We start from the raw sequence: 17,855 nt of genomic DNA on the forward strand, positions 1-17,855 counted from the left end.
TAGCTCTGCATATATACACCGCATGGCGACAGGCACTGGTGTCCTACACAGACCTGGGCCCACTTGCAAAGAGCAATCTTAGTTACAATCAATCTTAGGGCCTTACAATCAACTTTACAATCACCATACAATTGCCCTAATCCACTTGCACAAAGCCGATCTTAGCGCGATTGTAAGACCGCATGGATTTAAGATCGCTCTCATCAACGGTGGAGGTGCGAATTTCTTAAACTCGACTCCTGTCTACAGTTGTCTGCAAGTGCGCATAGCATACTGCGCAAATAGAGAGTGATACTGGTCCCTGCACACAATACATACCTCCCTCAATCGCACTTTGCAGAATTTTCATGACAAACATTCCAAGAAATCTTCGAAGGAAACGATTACGTGGACGATAGCATATATTTTTCTACATTTTAACTGTCTTGATTTATGAATTGAGAATGTGATATTTCAACCACGGAAATACCTACCCATGTTTTATGAAAATATTGAACTGCGAAAAATACATTCATAAATTTGGGTCTAGATTTAGTGACTTAATAATTATGAAAATTATAATAATATATCAAATATCGACAATATTTACTTATGATATAACACCTAAATGCATGATTTGCCACTGGTTGTCAATGAGACATTGTTTAATGCACAGCTGTTTTTTTTCCTTTTTGTTTTTTTTGTGTGTGTAAAATCAAAAATATACCCTAGAAGTATTGGTTTTCTCACAATATAACCAGAAAATGTAATATGGCTACAGAAGTGTTGTAAAGAATGCATGACAGGGAAATACGAATATCAAATAATATATCGAGAGTGCAGTTGTTAAATACTCATTCACAGTATATTAATGCAGTGTGGGAGAAGGCTGAGTGTATCATATTACATATACGTGATGTTGATGTTTGGCCCAGGAGTACTGTATACCTAAACTTCTAACACGTGTGTAAAGGTTTAAGGTGATTTACCACACTCAGTATGTCAATTTCTTATGTAAACATAATTCAAACAAACAAAAAATTTCAAAGAATAAAAAACCCAGTACCATGTACGATCCACGGATGAAATGATATTGAACAAGGCTAAATGTAGATAATGAAATTATTTTCATGAAAAAGTATCTGAACGGTACGCAAAATATACATTATAATTCTGAAAGTATATAATCGGCGGGATATGGTGATTGTGTTTACTCTCAAACGAATTTTACCTCAAAGAAATTGCCACATATGTACAACAATGTTGGTGCATGACTTCACTGCCGATGATAGGTTTGTTACAAAACGGCGGCTTCGCTGACATGGGTACGCAGGATTTTGAGGACCCTTCCCTAAGTCATGGATCATTTGTACATAAATATGGGATGTAAGTAATCTTATCTATATTCTAAGTATTGAGCCTATACTATGCATGCTACGAATAAAAGAACGAGTGTCTGAAAATTTGAGAAAATGCTATATACAGTGTAAAGTTGAATTTTTCTAAGTGCTATCTTTCGAGCACAGCGTTCGTTTTCACACCCAATATATTTCGTTTCATTTCATCTAGAAACTTGGTATTGGTGACAAAGAACAGTTGTAATTTGATTCTACAATGTCTGAGGAATTCTGTCATGCACTTCTCGCAGCTGAATATGAAATATATGTGATGTAATTTGGCGTCTCAATACCGGCCTTCGCGACACGTGATTTTGTAAACACTATCCAATATGGCGGAAAGCGCACTTCAGCGTTCGTGTTAGTGTATTTTCGAAAACATCCCAACCGATTCCAGGTGTATCGGCAACGTTTCAGAATTATCATTAGTGTTTTCATGAAAAACCGATATCACTGATCATTAATATGCTATTTTATAAATTCAATACTCCGAGTAATTATCTGATTTTTACATTTCAAAACATACACCAAATAAAGCTGTGAATCACAATTTGGTAATATGTGTCAAAAAAAGAAACTAGGACAAGAAAATAATCAAGTGTCAATTTCATTATACTCAATGAGTACGTTCTGAATTAATACATATTTGACTATTTTAAACAAAATAATACATAATATACTCACTGTTATGGCGATAAGCACTACTAAGTGGGCACCCATGAAGGGCCACCTCCTCGTGGTGGGTGCTGGGTCACGCCAAGCGCCCTTCAACCCGTTCAGGTGCGCTGCTAGTTGAATGCGCGAAAAAAACCACAATCAACCAACTTGATGAATACAGAATTGTTCGTTGGCATTCAGGTCTCGGTCTCTGCTCACAAAACTTTGAACACAAGTAAAGGAATCGTCAGAGACCGGGACAGATTGTTTGATGATATGTCAGAACTTGACATAGTATCAGAAATGAAAGATCAAGGTGTTCTTTACGTTAAGCGCTTTACAACCCGAAAAAACAATGAAACTTTCAGAACGAATACCTATCTGTTTTCCTTTTCATCCCCAAATGCTCCCAAATCGCTGAAGGCAGGTTACTGTAACATTCCCGTTGACATCTACATCCCTAACCCACTCAGGTGTTTTAAATGCCAGAAATATGGACACGGTGTAAATACTTGTACATTGTCTGTTGTGTGTGCTCACTGTGGTGAGAAGACACACACAACAGAAGATTGTACCAGTACTTTTAAAAAATGCACCAACTGCTCGGGCGACCATTCAGCTTTTTCTAAAGAGTGTCCCATTTGGAAAGAGCAAATGGCAATTAACAAAATCAAATTTACCCAAAATATCACTTTTCTGAGGCAAAAACTGGTAAAGAGATCCGACCTTCCAGAGAGTTATGCTGCAGTAACCAAATCACCATCTCAGTCTAGCTCTAAAATAACAAAATCATCCACTAGCTGCCAAACAACCTTGACTTGGGTCAAAGGGGACTCTCCACAGAATTTGTACCCTGAGATATCGTCTCAGACTGAGGAATCACTTCCTGGTACGTCAAAATCTTCTTCAGATCATAAATCTTCCTCTCAATCACGCTCACTCACTCAAGCGTCATCTGACAATCAACAAATTGTTCAAAGTAAAGGTAAGCCTAAGCCTGATGCTAACAAGAAACAAAGTGGCAGAGCTCCAAAGGGGTCTCAAAATAAAATCAAACTTTACAACAAATACGGATCACTTGAGGATATGGACGTGTCCGAAAACGTCCAATCTAGGGCACGAAGCTTGTCGCCCTCAAAACAGTGCGGGGTAGATCCCCAGTAAATCCCCGAAAAGATAGTTAATTCCAACACCATCGTACAGTGGAATTGCAGAGGACTACGGCATAATTACAATGAGTTACAGTTATTAGTCCAGGATTGTATGCCGTCAGCATTTTGTCTGCAGGAGACTTATTTAAAGCAGACGGATCTTTTGACCTACGTCATTTCAATGCTTATCATTATTTCTCACCTCCAGGTGACAGGGCCACTGGAGGTTCTTCAATCCTAGTCAAACAGAATGTTATCCATAGCCCTATTACACTTACTTCTAATCTTCAAGCAGTTGCAGTGCGACTCACTTTACACGTTGCATTTACATTATGCTCTTTGTATATCTCACCGTCTTCAGTCATTCAGAAGACTGATCTTCAAACTCTGTATGACCAACTCCTAAACCCTGTATTATTATGGGGACTTAAATGGCCACAACCCACTCTGGGGTAGCATAAATACAAACGCTAAAGGTAAACTACTGGAGGAGTTTTGTTCAGACAATGATTTATGTATTTATAATGATGGTTCCAACACGTATTTACACCCTGGTACAGGAACCTATTCTACTCTCGACTTATCCATCACGAATTCAGAATTACTAAATGAATTTGAATGGTCAGTCCATGATGACCTATGTGGAAGTGATCATTTCCCGACTATACTAAACCCTGTAAACCCATCTGATATTACACCATATTCGAGATGGAACTTTAAAAAGCTAACTGGCCTTTGTACCAAGCTCTGTGTTGTAGCAAACTTAAACCCGAACTCTTTATAGAATGTACTGATCCTATAAAAGATTTCTCTGATGAACTAATTAATATTGCTGATGAGTGTATCCCCAAATCCTCTGCAATTCCACACATACGAAAACCATGGTTCACCAATGAGTGCAAACAGGCTAGGAAGGCACGGAAGAAAGCTGAGAATTATTTCCGTCGCCATCCTATGGTCCATAATTTGAATAAATTCAAAATTTTAAATGCTAAGGCACGGCGTACCTTCAAGCAAAGTAAACGTCAATCCTGGCGAACTTATGTCTCAAAATAAATTCCCGAACGCCGATATCAAAAGTATGGAATATGATCCAGAAAATAAAGGTAAGGGTTCTAAATGTAGCATTAAGCATCTTAAAGATGGAGACGAATTATTAACTAGTCAATCTGATATTGCAAATAAACTTGGAGAAACTTTGGCCAAACACTCTTCCTCATCGAATTATTTACCTCAATTCCAAAATTATAAAACAACAGGAAAAGAAAACTATTAATTTCATTTCAGATAATGGGAAGATTACAATGAACTATTTTCTATTCATGAGCTTCATACTGCTCTTGATCAAGCTCATGATACGGCTACAGGTGCTGATAACATACATTATCAGCTCCTGAAACACTTACCGGATTCATGCTTAGAAACCCTTTTAAACATTTTGATGATATTTGGACTTCTGGACAATTTCCTTCTTCATGGCACGATGCTATTATTGTACCCATCCTAAACCTGGACGTGATCATACTGATCCTTCAAATTATCGACCAATCTCATTAACTAGCTGCGTTTGCAAGACCATGGAGCGCATGATAAATAATCGACTTGTGTGGTACTTGGAAACTAATAACCTTATAACAGACATTCAATGTGGTTTCCGTAAAAACAGAAGTACTATCGATCATTTAGTGCGTTTAGAATCCTTTATTAAAAATGCCATTATTAAAAAACAACATGCAGTGTCGATCTTTTCGATTTAGAAAAAGCATATGACACCACATGGAAACATGGTATTTTTAAGAGATTTACACGATTTTGGATTGAGAGGCCGTTTGCCTCTTTTTATCTCACAGTTTTTAACGGACAGGCAATTTCAAGTTCGCGTGGGTTCTACCCTGTCTGATCATTACAATCAGGATCAGGGTGTCCCACAAAGGCAGTATTTTATCTGTCACACTCTTTAGTATTAAAATAAATAGTCTGTCAAAGGTTTTAAGTGATTCAATCGATGGATCTCTTTTCGTGGATGATTTTAATATTTCTTGCCGTGGTAAAACATGCGAACTATTGAGAGACAATTACAAATTTGTCTCAACAAAATTCATAAATGGTGTCTTGAAAACGGCTTTAAATTTTCGAAATCCAAAACCAACTGTCTACATTTTTGTAGGAAATACAAACCCCATAAAGATCCAGAATTATCATTAAATGGCACACCCATCAAAGTTGTCAAGGAAGCTAAATTCCTTGGTCTCATCTTTGATTCGCATTTAACCTTTCTGCCACATATCAAAATCTAAAAGCCAAATGCCTGAAGGCACTCGACTTGTTGAAAGTCGTTTCCAGTTCAAAGTGGGGAGGGGACCAAACCACCCTCCTTCATTTATATAGATCACTGGTCCGATCGAAACTTGATTACGGCTCTATCGTATATGGTGGGGCCTGTAAAAGCAACCTCAAACTACTTGATTCTATCCATCACCAGGGTCTAAGACTTTGTCTTGGGTCTTTCAGAACCTCTCCCATTGACAGTCTCTACGTTGAGGCCGATGAGCCATCTTTAAAACTTCGCCGTATCAAATTGTCCCTACAATATCTCACAAAGTTATATTCTAATGAATCCAATCCTGCTCACACTTGCGTTTTAATCCTCTTTATGAGGACTTGTATAATAAAAACCTTCACTTGTTCCACCTCTAGGGATAAGAATCCAACAATATATTTCTGCTGCTGGCATTGAGTTGGAGAATATATCTCCTTCCCGTCTTCTTTCTTCTCCTCCTTGGCAATTAGTGAGGCCACAAGTTGACCTAACACTGACAAAGTTTAAAAAATCCGAAACTAACGAATTACAGTATAAACAAGAATATAATCAATTAAAGAATAGCTATAATACATACAAATCCTTATTTACAGATGGGTCCAAGGATGGTGGCGCGGTGGCATGTGCCACTGTCATTGGATCCAGAACAATATCTTCTAGAATACCTGATAACAGCTCTATATTTACAGCAGAAGCAAACGCCATTGTAACAGCTCTTAAATATATTGAAAGACATCCCAAACATAAACAATATATAATATTTTCTGACTCTCTTTCTTGCCTTCAGGCGATTAAAAATCTCTCTTGCAAACATCCACTTTTAATTGAAATAATCGAATTATATAATGATCTTGCTACTGGCCAATGCGACATCGTATTTTGTTGGTTACCCAGCCACGTTGGCATTTCTGGGAATACAATGGCTGATCTTGCTGCTAAGGCAGCACTCAACAAATCTGTGACACAACTTCTTATTCCTTACTCTGATTACAAAGCTTGCATTGGAACTTACATCCGTGATCTGATGCAGAAGAAGTGGGACACTCAAGTAGGTATTAATAAACTACATGAAATAAAACCTTATATTGGTTACACTCACTTGGGTTGTCAGTCCAGATTTGAAGAGGTCATTATGCGACGATGTCGCATTGGCCATACAAGGTATACTCACAACTACTTGTTGAAAGGTGAAGATCCTCGATTTTGTATCCCTTGTGATGAGAAAGTCACAGTCAAGCATCTCCTGCTTGACTGTGTCGAATTCTCCATCATAAGGGATAAATATTTTAATGTTAAAACTGTTAAGGATCTTTTTAACACTGTTCATGTTCATTTAATTCTTGGTTTTTTAAAAGAAATTGATTTGATCACTGATATTTGATTAATATGCTCTGTAAGTAGATGTATTTTAATGATTGGTAGTTTAGATTGTTAACTTAGATCGTTAGTGGCTGTGCCCTCAAAGGGGGTTGACGTAGCGTAAAATTATTGTCCTCCTGAGAGGGTACGTAAGTCCCAAAACATTTCAAGTAAATTTCAGTCTACCAGGTTTTTAATCGTAGTATATTTGTCATTTTAATGTATGGCTAAATCTCAGTATAACCGCCAATGGCTGAAGGGATGGTGTAAATCCAGCTAGGGTCCATGCAGGTAGCAAAAGTAATGTAAGCCCCCATGGGCCTCAGTATGGTGATCTACCTTCAGTTGTTGGCGATCTATAGCCCATTTTTACATTGTATTGTCTTCTTTAATTGGAATATTTTAGCTTTGTTCGCTAGTTTTATATTGATATCTGTGATTATCTAGTATTTTTACTGTCCTTCGTTGACAGGTTTTTATAATAACTATATATATTCTATTACAATGTCAATTGTTCTCGTCACGATATGGCTGAAATATTGCCGATGTGACGTTAAATAGTAACTCACTCACTCACTCACTCACTACTAAGTGAGGAATAGGCTCCGAACCCTGAAGGACTGGCAGCCGCGCGGGTGGCGCGGGAATATCTAGTAGATTGGCGGATCCAGGTGGGGGTTAGGTTGTTGTTGAGGGGATTCGACAATAGCAATACACAGATAGTCAGAATCATTCTGATTATTTACATCACATATTTATGTACAAACGATCCCTGAATCAAGGGAAAGGTCCTCGCAAAAATGTGACAAAACCTAAACAAATTGGTACAGAAATGATTTGAGTGTTTCCAACATGATTAAGTTATAACTAATGCGAGTACTAAAACGTTCCCCCTTGAAATACGATGCTAAGTCCTATTTTATTTTATTTTATTTGGGGATAACAAGTTGAGAAATAAAAATGTTCAGTGAATAATTTTAAAATCTCATATTGCGACACATATTTACCTTAGTTAGAAAATTCAAATATGCTAAGTCCCGTTTTGGGGTAAAAAAGTGAAAGGTCGAAATTTTTAGAGAATAAATGTTAAAATCTCATACTGAGACACAAATGTACTTTTTATGCATATCAAGAGACTAGTACTAATAAGATCACAAGACACTAGTACTACTAAATGGTTTGGAAAAGTCAAATTACTTTAACTTTTGAGAAATGGTTTTAAAAAATTTCAAATTTTTTTATAGTCTCACATGTTCCTAGTGGTCCTAGCTTTGATGAAGAGGAACAATGGATAGACAAAGTGGGTGCGACGTTTTGGTGTAGATCCTAACACTGTTTGTTGAAATTTGCACAAGAGAAATATATTGACAGGTATTAGTCACAACATCAGCATTGACTTACCTAAGTGAAAACTTTAGAGGCAATCAACATGGCCATTCAACCCATGAATCAGGAGAGATCATCTCTACAGTTTACGATCCACTTGTCAAGAATTATCACAACAAGCCTCATTATGTCAACACACTGTACATCAACCTCTTCAATTGGATAAACTCTATAATACCCGTCATCCATATCTCTAAAATGAACACATATTCATTCATACACTTTGAACAGAGAGAGAGAGATCAAGTTATGAACCAGAACCCTGTGCTATTTTAAGATATTGAAATGTGTATTTCCTTGGCAATAAGTTTGACTTTGTGCATGGTCGTATACTTGCAACGGCTATCTCCGAAGCCAATAGGAGTTCAATTAAGAAACTAAGTGGTGCCTTTGCTCTCCAGGTATTTGTCCATGACACCAGGTTTAAGTTTACTAAAGTGGGTGAGTGAGTTTAGATTTACGCCGCACGGCATGACGAGCGAACACTTTAACCACTAGGCTACCCCACTGCCCCTCACACAATGAAGTTATTCAATAACGAACTGATTTCATGAAGAGATACTTTCAATTCACCAAATATACAAGGACAAGGACTGGTACAGCTGATGCGCATCTTCAGCCTCCTCCGCCCAACCCCGGGGGATCAGGACGTGATCCTCGACATCGAGGCTGCTTTGGCACACTCTTGAACTGGAACACAAATGGACATATAGGGATGCTGACCAAATAGGTTGGTTTGTTTGTTTGTTGTTTAACGCCGCACTCAGCAATATTCCAGCTACATGGCGGCGGTCTGTAAATAATCGATTGTGGACCAGACAATCCAGTGATCAACAGCATGATCATCGATCTGCGTAATATCGGAACCGATGACGTGTCAACCAAGTCAGCGAGCCAGACCACCCGATCCCGTTAGTCGCCTCTTACGACAAGCATGGTTTACTGAAGATCAATATTCTAACCCGGACCTTCACGGGTATCAGGTTTACTAAAAGAAGAGTGACTGTAGTTATTTCTAAAGATTGAAATCCACATCAATATTTTTCTGTTGTAACCTCATGGAACCGATGGAAGTACACGGGGCCAGATTATGCATGAAGGAACTTCTGTGTCAACATATGGGTGACAAATTCTCACAGTAAATCCATTTCCAGTGTCCTATGTGAGATATTATGTCAAATACAACCAGCTGACTTCCACACGAATATGAATCTGTGTAAATAACTTGACTGGTTAACTTTATATATGTGGTTTGTCGAATTGTGTACCGACATTTTACTTCTTTGTGTGACCGCGATAGGTTGAGCAAATGCAGCGTTGAGTCTGAGATTCAGGTTGATCGTAGGCATGAAGGTGATATAACTCAATACTCAGAATGATACAATCTGGTGATTCATTTTATATTCTACATGACTTGTTCAAGACATCAAGCAATTTGATTCAGCAAAATCTGAACGAATTGCTTGGTAGAATACATATGAACCCATCCCATTCCTTTTAGCGCATCAACACCTCGGCGACATTGTCAAACAGTCACCTGATTGTCAGAATCGTCATCAGTATGCGTTAGTCCATGTTCTCAGATTGATCAACATTATCTGTTGCAAATTGAATGAACTGACCCCGTGTACGCCAATTTTTGGAAGCGTTGCACTTAGTTCCTAGTTCTTTACTAGAGATAGTAATAACTGAACAAGATTTGGAGTATCGTGCTTGTCGAGAATGCTATTCCAAACAAATCTTAACAGTAACAGAAGATATGTTGAGTAAAGGAAGTCCAGTAATTTGAAGGGTTGTGTTCAGGCTAACTTGAATATTTCAGATGTGGTTGCGTGAGGTGATCTGGTTCAACGGTGCTTGCATTAGTTTTTCACTTACAGCTGACTGAGTTTAGTTTTACGCCGCTTTTAGCAATATTCCAGCAATATCACGGCGGGGGACACCAGAAATGAGCTTAACAAATTGTGCCCATGTGGGGAATCGAACCTGGGTCTTCGGCGTGACGAGCCAACGCTTTAACCACTAGGCTACCCCACCGCCCCTTTTCACTTACAGGTATATTGTACATGATTGCACGACAGTTACCCCCAACGACATGTGATACCCTGGGATATATAGTCACGCCTGTGTCAGTCGGAAATCTTTTCGTTTCCTGGGCAACATTTTAAGATGGTTGATAAACAAGCATGCACCACCTACTTTTAAAGTATTTGAAATACTTAAAGTAGTTGTCCTTTAGTAATTTAAGTTTCAAAAACACCGATAATATTCAATTGTTTACCGGCAGTAAAAAGGACAATATTGTTTGTACCTTCAAAACCTTGCTAGAGCTTTTAACAAGTAGCCAAGCACCCGTGAAGATCCGGGTTAGAATTGATCTTCAGTAACTCATGCTTGTCGTAAGAGGCAACTAACGGGATCGGGTGGTCAGGCTCGCTGACTTCGTTGTCACATGTCGTCGTATCCCATTTGCGTAGATGAATGATCATGCTGTTGATGCCTGGATTGTGTGGTCCAGACTCGATTATTTACAGACCGCCGCCATATATGCTATCCCAAAAAAGAAACGCACAGGCATTTTGTATTTATAAAGATCTATTAATTTCCTTTTGTGTTCAAAGAATCGTCAAAATATGTAAAAAAGTGTTCATAACATCATTTTACACAATTGTGCAAGTTGAAAATCGATTTTACCTGAAAATGTTGATTTTGATGAGATTTCTTACAAGGATTAAAAAGGCATCGCCGCAACGCAACAGAAATCACCTTGAAGTTGAAATTGTGCAGCAAAAAGCATACACTGTCTGGCTATAAAAATCCAGATTACTTTCGGAAATCGACATTCGTTTTGAAGAAGTTTCAAGGTCAAATCACTTTGCCACGTCTTGACGCTGCGACACGGAACATCGCCAATGAAAGAATGTAAGCTGGAGATTATCAATCTTTTGTTGTCAGGCGTCTGAATGTTAGTCTTAGCACGATATCACGGCCTGCAGCTCGTTACAACCAAACAGGTACATAACAAATGATCGTCCCCGTACAGGCAGCACCCTAGCCACCACTGTCGCCCAAGATCGGTACATCCGGGTACTACATTTACGTGATCGTACTGCCACGGCCGAGAGCACAACAGCCAGGGTGCATGGACTTCGGAGGATATCCGGTCAAACTGTACGGAACAGGTTGAGAGAGATTGGACTGACAGCCAGGAGACCCGACGTCGGGACCGCGCTACGTCGTCGCCATCGCGCTCACGGTATCTGTTAACTAAAATTATCCACTTGGTATAGTCATGACCTTCTTCTAAACTGATGTAAACATTTATGCACTAAAGTCTATTTGTGGACGAGTTATGCATGTTTGAAAATACAGCATTTTCGCAACGGATTTCTGGCCTATGCGTTTCTTTTTGGGGATAGTATAGCTGGAATATTGCTGAGTGCGGCGTAAAACTAAACACACTCACTACAATTAGACTAAGCTAATGATTTTGATTTTTCCAATTTTAAGAAAAAGATTGGTATGTTTTTCATTAAAAACAAGTGTTATGTATCCAGTTTATGTGAAACATAAGTTTTTTTCATGTAGATTTCAGTCTGTTTTTAAATGTTGTTGGGATTTCAAATCAGATAAAATAAATACCAGTTACTTTACAAATAATTGATAGGGTTCACTCAATTCTGCTCACACCTGAGACCAAATGGATCCGCCTATGACCCCTGCACTGCCCCACCCCCCAACACACACACACACACCACCCCACCACTCCCTCTGGATCCAGTTGCCAGATAAAGTTAAAGTTTAAAGAGAACGGGCTTATCCAGACCTCGCAACAACTTTAATCCGTTATGAGATGGCTGATGAAAAAAGTTACAAACCATATGTAGATCACATCAATGATGCATTTTGCATATGTTTCTTCAAGTCCTGTTAAATCTTGATACAATATATCCCATTTATCACCAAGGTGCGTATTCTTACAACGACCGCAGTGCATAATTATGGGAACTGAATCACCGCAGTCCTCATCATCATCGCTTTCAATTGTAGCTTTTAGCTGTCATTATAATCCTTTATCAATTAGGCTAACTATAGCCTCGTTTAGTTAAGAGTTTTGTGAAAGATTCTTCTACTTCAATCTACTGTAAACAAAGGGGAGACAACTCTCATATACTCGCTTCCAATGCGCTGGAGTGTCCAAAATCCAAGTTCAAACCTCATGATGTGATTTTTTTGTTCAAGTTTACTTTTCATTATGTACTATTTTGTACACTTCAGTTGTATGTGTTGCAAGATTTTTTACCATTTTCTGAACTTATTTTCAGATAGAAAAGAAATAATTGAAACATACCGTTTTTCATATTCTGTGCCCCTAAAAGCAACTTAGCTATCAATAGCATCAACATCCAAGGGAGGACTTTTTATATATTGTTTACATAACTATTGTAATTGTGAATGATATAAACACAAAACAAATGTAGCCATCGTGTACTTGTACAACATGTATTTTAGCTCCTATAGTGTGCAATATTCAATATTGGGACCAATACCATGTATGACAGTTTCATATGAACAGGTTAATGAAAGGCGATAAGTAAAACTGACAATGAGACTAATTTATATATTTCTATGAAATATATATGCACATATTTTTAAAGGAATTGTTCTGTTCATTGAATATGTTTGTGTCGTTTTATAGACAAACAGTGGTGTAAATTGATTGGCCAGTATCACTGTTTTCGATAATGTGATCAATTCATATTCGATTAGAAAATATTGAGATGACAGGATATCAAACTGTAACTATGTTTCTACGAAAATTGTTTAAAACAATATAAACCATGTCATGTCTTAAGTTGGACAAAGGGGCGGTGGGGTAGCCTAATGGTTAAAGCGTTCGCTCGTCACGCTGAAGAGATATCCATATGATCTGAGTTACAATTAATGACCAAGTGTTAAGCATAGGGGAGTTATGCCCCCGTATCTTTATGGTGGTACACGTGTTTAGCAATCATTTGAATAGCTTCCCTTTGAACATTTTGGAAGCGCTCCTTCCCAGCGCGTGACACCTTGCTAGCCTAAGCTCGGCGTACTAGCTTTCGCTGTGGGGAGCTGGCTAGTCGGACAAAGTTCAGATACAATATTCTTTGCAGTAACCTCCCTTCGTTAATAACAGAAAGATGTCATTCAAGCGAGTAGGACCTGAGTTGCACGAGTCAAACAACTGACGATGTAAACATGGAAGAGGGTGGCAATGCTTTCCGTTAGCTCTTTTCGGGTAGGCGTAACAAGACATCGCGTCAGCAAGCACCACAGTGACAGACATACACAAACAAGAGTGTATAGTTATGGGGAACGTTGCCGTTTACTGCGTAGTTCAATAAGATATAAACATTAGTCACTGTCAACATCCCTTCGTTACTTAAAATTTCATCTGGTTATCAGCTCGTAGATGACCATAAATTTAAAATTCGGTGTATAATGTTGTTACAGTCTGTTTTTGTCTAACACGTCCGTTGTATGTACCAAGTTATGATATTTCAGTTATGAAACACATCCGAGTTTTAGCTAGACGAGCAGTTGTTTCACTTCCGTTTTTCAACATTCAGATGGGTTCATTTTCTAGGACATCGGATCCATACTCCAAGTGTGTTTATTCAGGTTAGGAGCCAGTGAGCTCAAGAGAGATCGATGAAGTGGCACTTAAGAACATTTCTTGAGATATCTATTCTTGAACATTCACTGAACTTATTGAATGTAATACATCAACTGGTGATTTGTTATTCTATTCAGATGTGTGAAGCTTCGGGGGTTAGAATTGTTTTCAGCAATCCATGCTTGTTGGGTGATCAGGCTCGCTGGTTGACACATGTCATCGTATCCCAAATTTGCAGAATGAAGCTCATGATGTTGATCACTGGATTGTCTGGTCCAGACAACTTACACAGACTTTCAAATTGAGCGTTACATTTAGACTTGACAATTCCTGCTTGAGCGTTGAACTATCGTATCGCATGCTCAGATCACTGCATTGGCATATATTATCACTAGAACAGCGACTAAACAATAACTAAAAATTGAGTTATTTTCTTTGGATTGTTGGTCTGATTAAAGCCATTTTGGGCTGGTAACATTTTGAAGTTACCAGCCCTGATGTCTGGCTGGGTTTTTGGCTTATTTCATACACTGGCTCAATATTTCTCAAACACATTTTATCATCACTATTTGATAGTGATTCATAAGCACATGCATGCTCTTGATATACATCTAGTTGGATTTTTAGTTTGTCTGATGCAGACCATGTTATTCACAGGTATAGCTGATAACCCTGACACAAGTTTTAAATAGCAGTATTAAAATATGTAAGTAGGCATTGATTTGACATAAGCTTTGTTGCAAAATACAATTTTCACCTTTTCCCTTGAACGAATCATTTTTAGAGTAAAACATAAACTAAACATGCTAATTTTAAAATTTGATTTTCCTCAAACCCAGTCTCTAATAAAACACAGTTGTTGTATGACAAAATGTTCTGAGAACTTTGTAAATGAGAAAATCAGGTATCTGATAGTGTGAGGTACATAAATATATATAAGTCAGTTTAACATGTTTAAGATGTTCAGGGGGCGGTGGGGTAGCCTTGTGGTTAAAACGTTTGCTCGTCATGCCAAAGACCTAGGTTCGACTGTAACATAGACTTACAACAGTTGTAGCACTACGATAGCTTTCTGAAACAGGACCCTGATTTTAATAGGCTTTCCATATCTTTTTCATGTGTTTCTCGTCTCCAGCTTAAACAAGCAGGAGAGCAGGCAAGCAAATAAAAAAACAAAACCCTTATCTTCAACTAAATGTTGAACATTTGTAATAAAATTTGAAAATGTTGATTTGTGATTAACATTCAGGGCTTTGCTTTGGAAACAATTGTTTAATAGATGTAGGTAAAGAAAGATCAAGATGATCTGTTTTTGCTAAAGGGTGATGTGACATTATTACTTTTATCATCTCATGTGGGAATGAAAATTTTGGGCTAGTGAGAAATGGGAAACACAAAAAATACTGGCAACCTAAGTAATGCCATTTAGAAAGCGGTCAATTGTTACACATTTTATATTTGAGATAACACTTTCTCAGAAAAGTAGATTCTAGTACATTGCCGGCTGAGTGGGTTAGATGGCTGAATTTGTGTGCTGGCGATTAGGTGCTTGGCGAGAGTGTCGGTACTTCACTGAGAAAGTGTAATGCCAAATATTACATGTGTAACCTTATTAATTAGTAGTTTGATTCTTCAGCATTGCACTGGAAGATTGGAATGTGACAAATGTGTTGATATTTTTACAGATTCCAGTTATTCAACATGAACACCAGGATAGCTAAGACCTACCAGTATGAGTGATAAGTATGATGAAGATCTGTACGACAATCCCTTCTTCAACGCCCTCCAGCGCCAGTTTCCAGACATCCTTAACAAGGCAGCAGCAGATGACTGGCTGGTAATGTAACCAAGGCACTTCAGTAAAATATCAGCTCCCTAGGGAGTATACAACCCATGTCATAGTCACATTATCCTATCATACTACCAGGTACCCATTTACTGCTGGGTGAACAAATACATATTTTGAAGAAAGTCCATGAAGTGAAACCACATGTGCTTCATAGTGGGTCAGGTCTGAGTCAGGGAATATTGCTAAGCACTCACTCGTTCTTTAACAGGGCAGTATCAGATGACTCGCTGGTTATGTAACCAACGCACTTCAGTAAAATGATTTCAAGAGAGTAAACAACTCGCGGTGGAATAGCCTAGTGGTTAGAGTGTTCATTCATCATTGGTTCAACTCGTGTTTGATTTCCGCCCTGGATACATTGTGTGAAGCCAATTTCAGGGCTCCATTCCTCAAAGCGATCGTAGCTACAATCAGTTACGATCAACTTTACAATTATCGTAAATAACAATTTATTGTCGTTCCTCAAAGCTATTGTAAGGGAATTGTAAGTATCGCGATTGTAATTCTTTCGATCATAAATTACAATCGTGATCTTCTGCGTGAAAGTTAGAAATAATGCGTTTACATTACTTCTGGTTGGTGAGAGTTGCTTCCCCTTTCAAGCAGACGAAAAAAAATCCACCCTTAGCAAGAAATCGCAAAGTAATTAAAACCTTGCTTTCTACGGATAGTAAATGTAAACGCTGGGTGTCCGAGGATAACCCAGGTTCTAGCATGTTTACCAGCTTCAGAATGGAAACCCTTGTCATTCTGTACCTTGAAAATATTTCAGCGTCATTGTAAACATCAAGAACACGAACAACGGCCTCGAAATGTCTTCTCAGGGCCAAATTTCTGTCTCCTTTGTTTATGAATTACAACAAATACCGCCATGTTCTCCATACACAACAAACGGCCGTAAGTAAGTTACAGACGGACATAAGCAACTCACGGAAGTAATTGTAACTTACAACTATTGTAACTTACAATTGCTTTGAGGAACGGTGGAGTGATTGTAAGTTAAAGTTACAATTGGATTGTAGTGATTTACATCTATTGTAGTGTTACAATCACTTGGAGGAATGGGGCCCTGGTGTCCTTCGCTGTGATATTTCTGGAATGTTGCAAAAAGTGGCGTAAAGCCATACTTGCTCACTCAGATCTAAAAAGCTTCTAAACTACATCCATCTAAGGTTTTAGAAGATATGGTTCCTGTCAAGATGCACTCTGTTTACCTTTACACGACATTAAGTTACGCTACAACTTTGATCTTTGAAAATTGATGTTTTCGAGAAAATAGTAATTAAACAGCCTCATCTGCTTGTAATCCTGAATGATATAAATTTTGGGATGAAATAACCATGTTGCCATTTCTTTTGAAACCACTTAGTGCTTGAAAGTCTGAGGATTGTATATCAGTGTTGAATCCAGGAATTGAATGATTGGGGACATTTGGGTCCTTGTGTTAAATAGTCAGGATAGATTTTTAAAAATGGTTGACACATGTCCAAGGCATGGTTTCTTTTAGAACAGTCTTGGAGAATAATGAAGAAGCAAAAAATACCTTAAAAATCACAGATATGACACAAGTTTCATCAGCAACACGTGATAAATAATCCTATTTTTGAAAGCTTTTAAACGTGGGGCAATGCACAAGGATGCATTTAGGCCATGGGTTTACCAAACTGAAAAGTGTATTCAGTTTCACAATCTCACTTTCTTTGGAGAGTAGGACATTCTCATTATCTGTGTTATATTTACAGTACCCTGTCTAAGAAGTCCTATTTGATCATACCCTTGAAGATCCGGGTTAGAATTGGTCAACCCATGCTTGTTGTAAGAGGCAGCTAACTGGATCGGGTGGTCAGTCTCGCCGACTTGGTTGACACATGTCATTGTATCTCAAATGCATAGATCAATGCTCATGATGTTGATCACTGAATTGTCTAGTTCAGACTTGATTATTTACAGACCGCCACCATATAGCTGTAATATTGCTGAGTTAAACAACCAACAAACCAACCAACCTATTTGATCAGAATCCCTATATGTCCATTTATCTTGCCTCACACATAAATGTCGTTTTCTGATTGGCTGAGCACTCTTCTATTATTTTCAATGT

General features: G+C 38.2%; 1 protein-coding gene across 1 annotated transcript in view; it reads left to right on the top strand.

Annotated features, from left to right (window-relative positions):
- Positions 1-13,399: 13,399 nt before the first annotated feature.
- Positions 13,400-17,855, top strand: part of LOC124252848 (ankyrin repeat domain-containing protein 27-like) — a 45,621-nt gene continuing 41,165 nt past the window's right edge. Inside the window, exons 1-2 of the mRNA XM_046686519.1 lie at positions 13,400-13,527; positions 15,591-15,742. Coding sequence (XP_046542475.1) covers positions 15,638-15,742 — 105 coding nt within the window. The 5' untranslated portion in view covers positions 13,400-13,527; positions 15,591-15,637. The remainder of the gene's footprint in view (positions 13,528-15,590; positions 15,743-17,855) is intronic.

The sequence above is a fragment of the Haliotis rubra genome, unplaced genomic scaffold, assembly GCF_003918875.1.
Source record: "Haliotis rubra isolate DU_JTF1 unplaced genomic scaffold, ASM391887v1 Scf527, whole genome shotgun sequence".
NCBI classification, from domain to species: Eukaryota; Metazoa; Mollusca; class Gastropoda; order Lepetellida; family Haliotidae; genus Haliotis; species Haliotis rubra.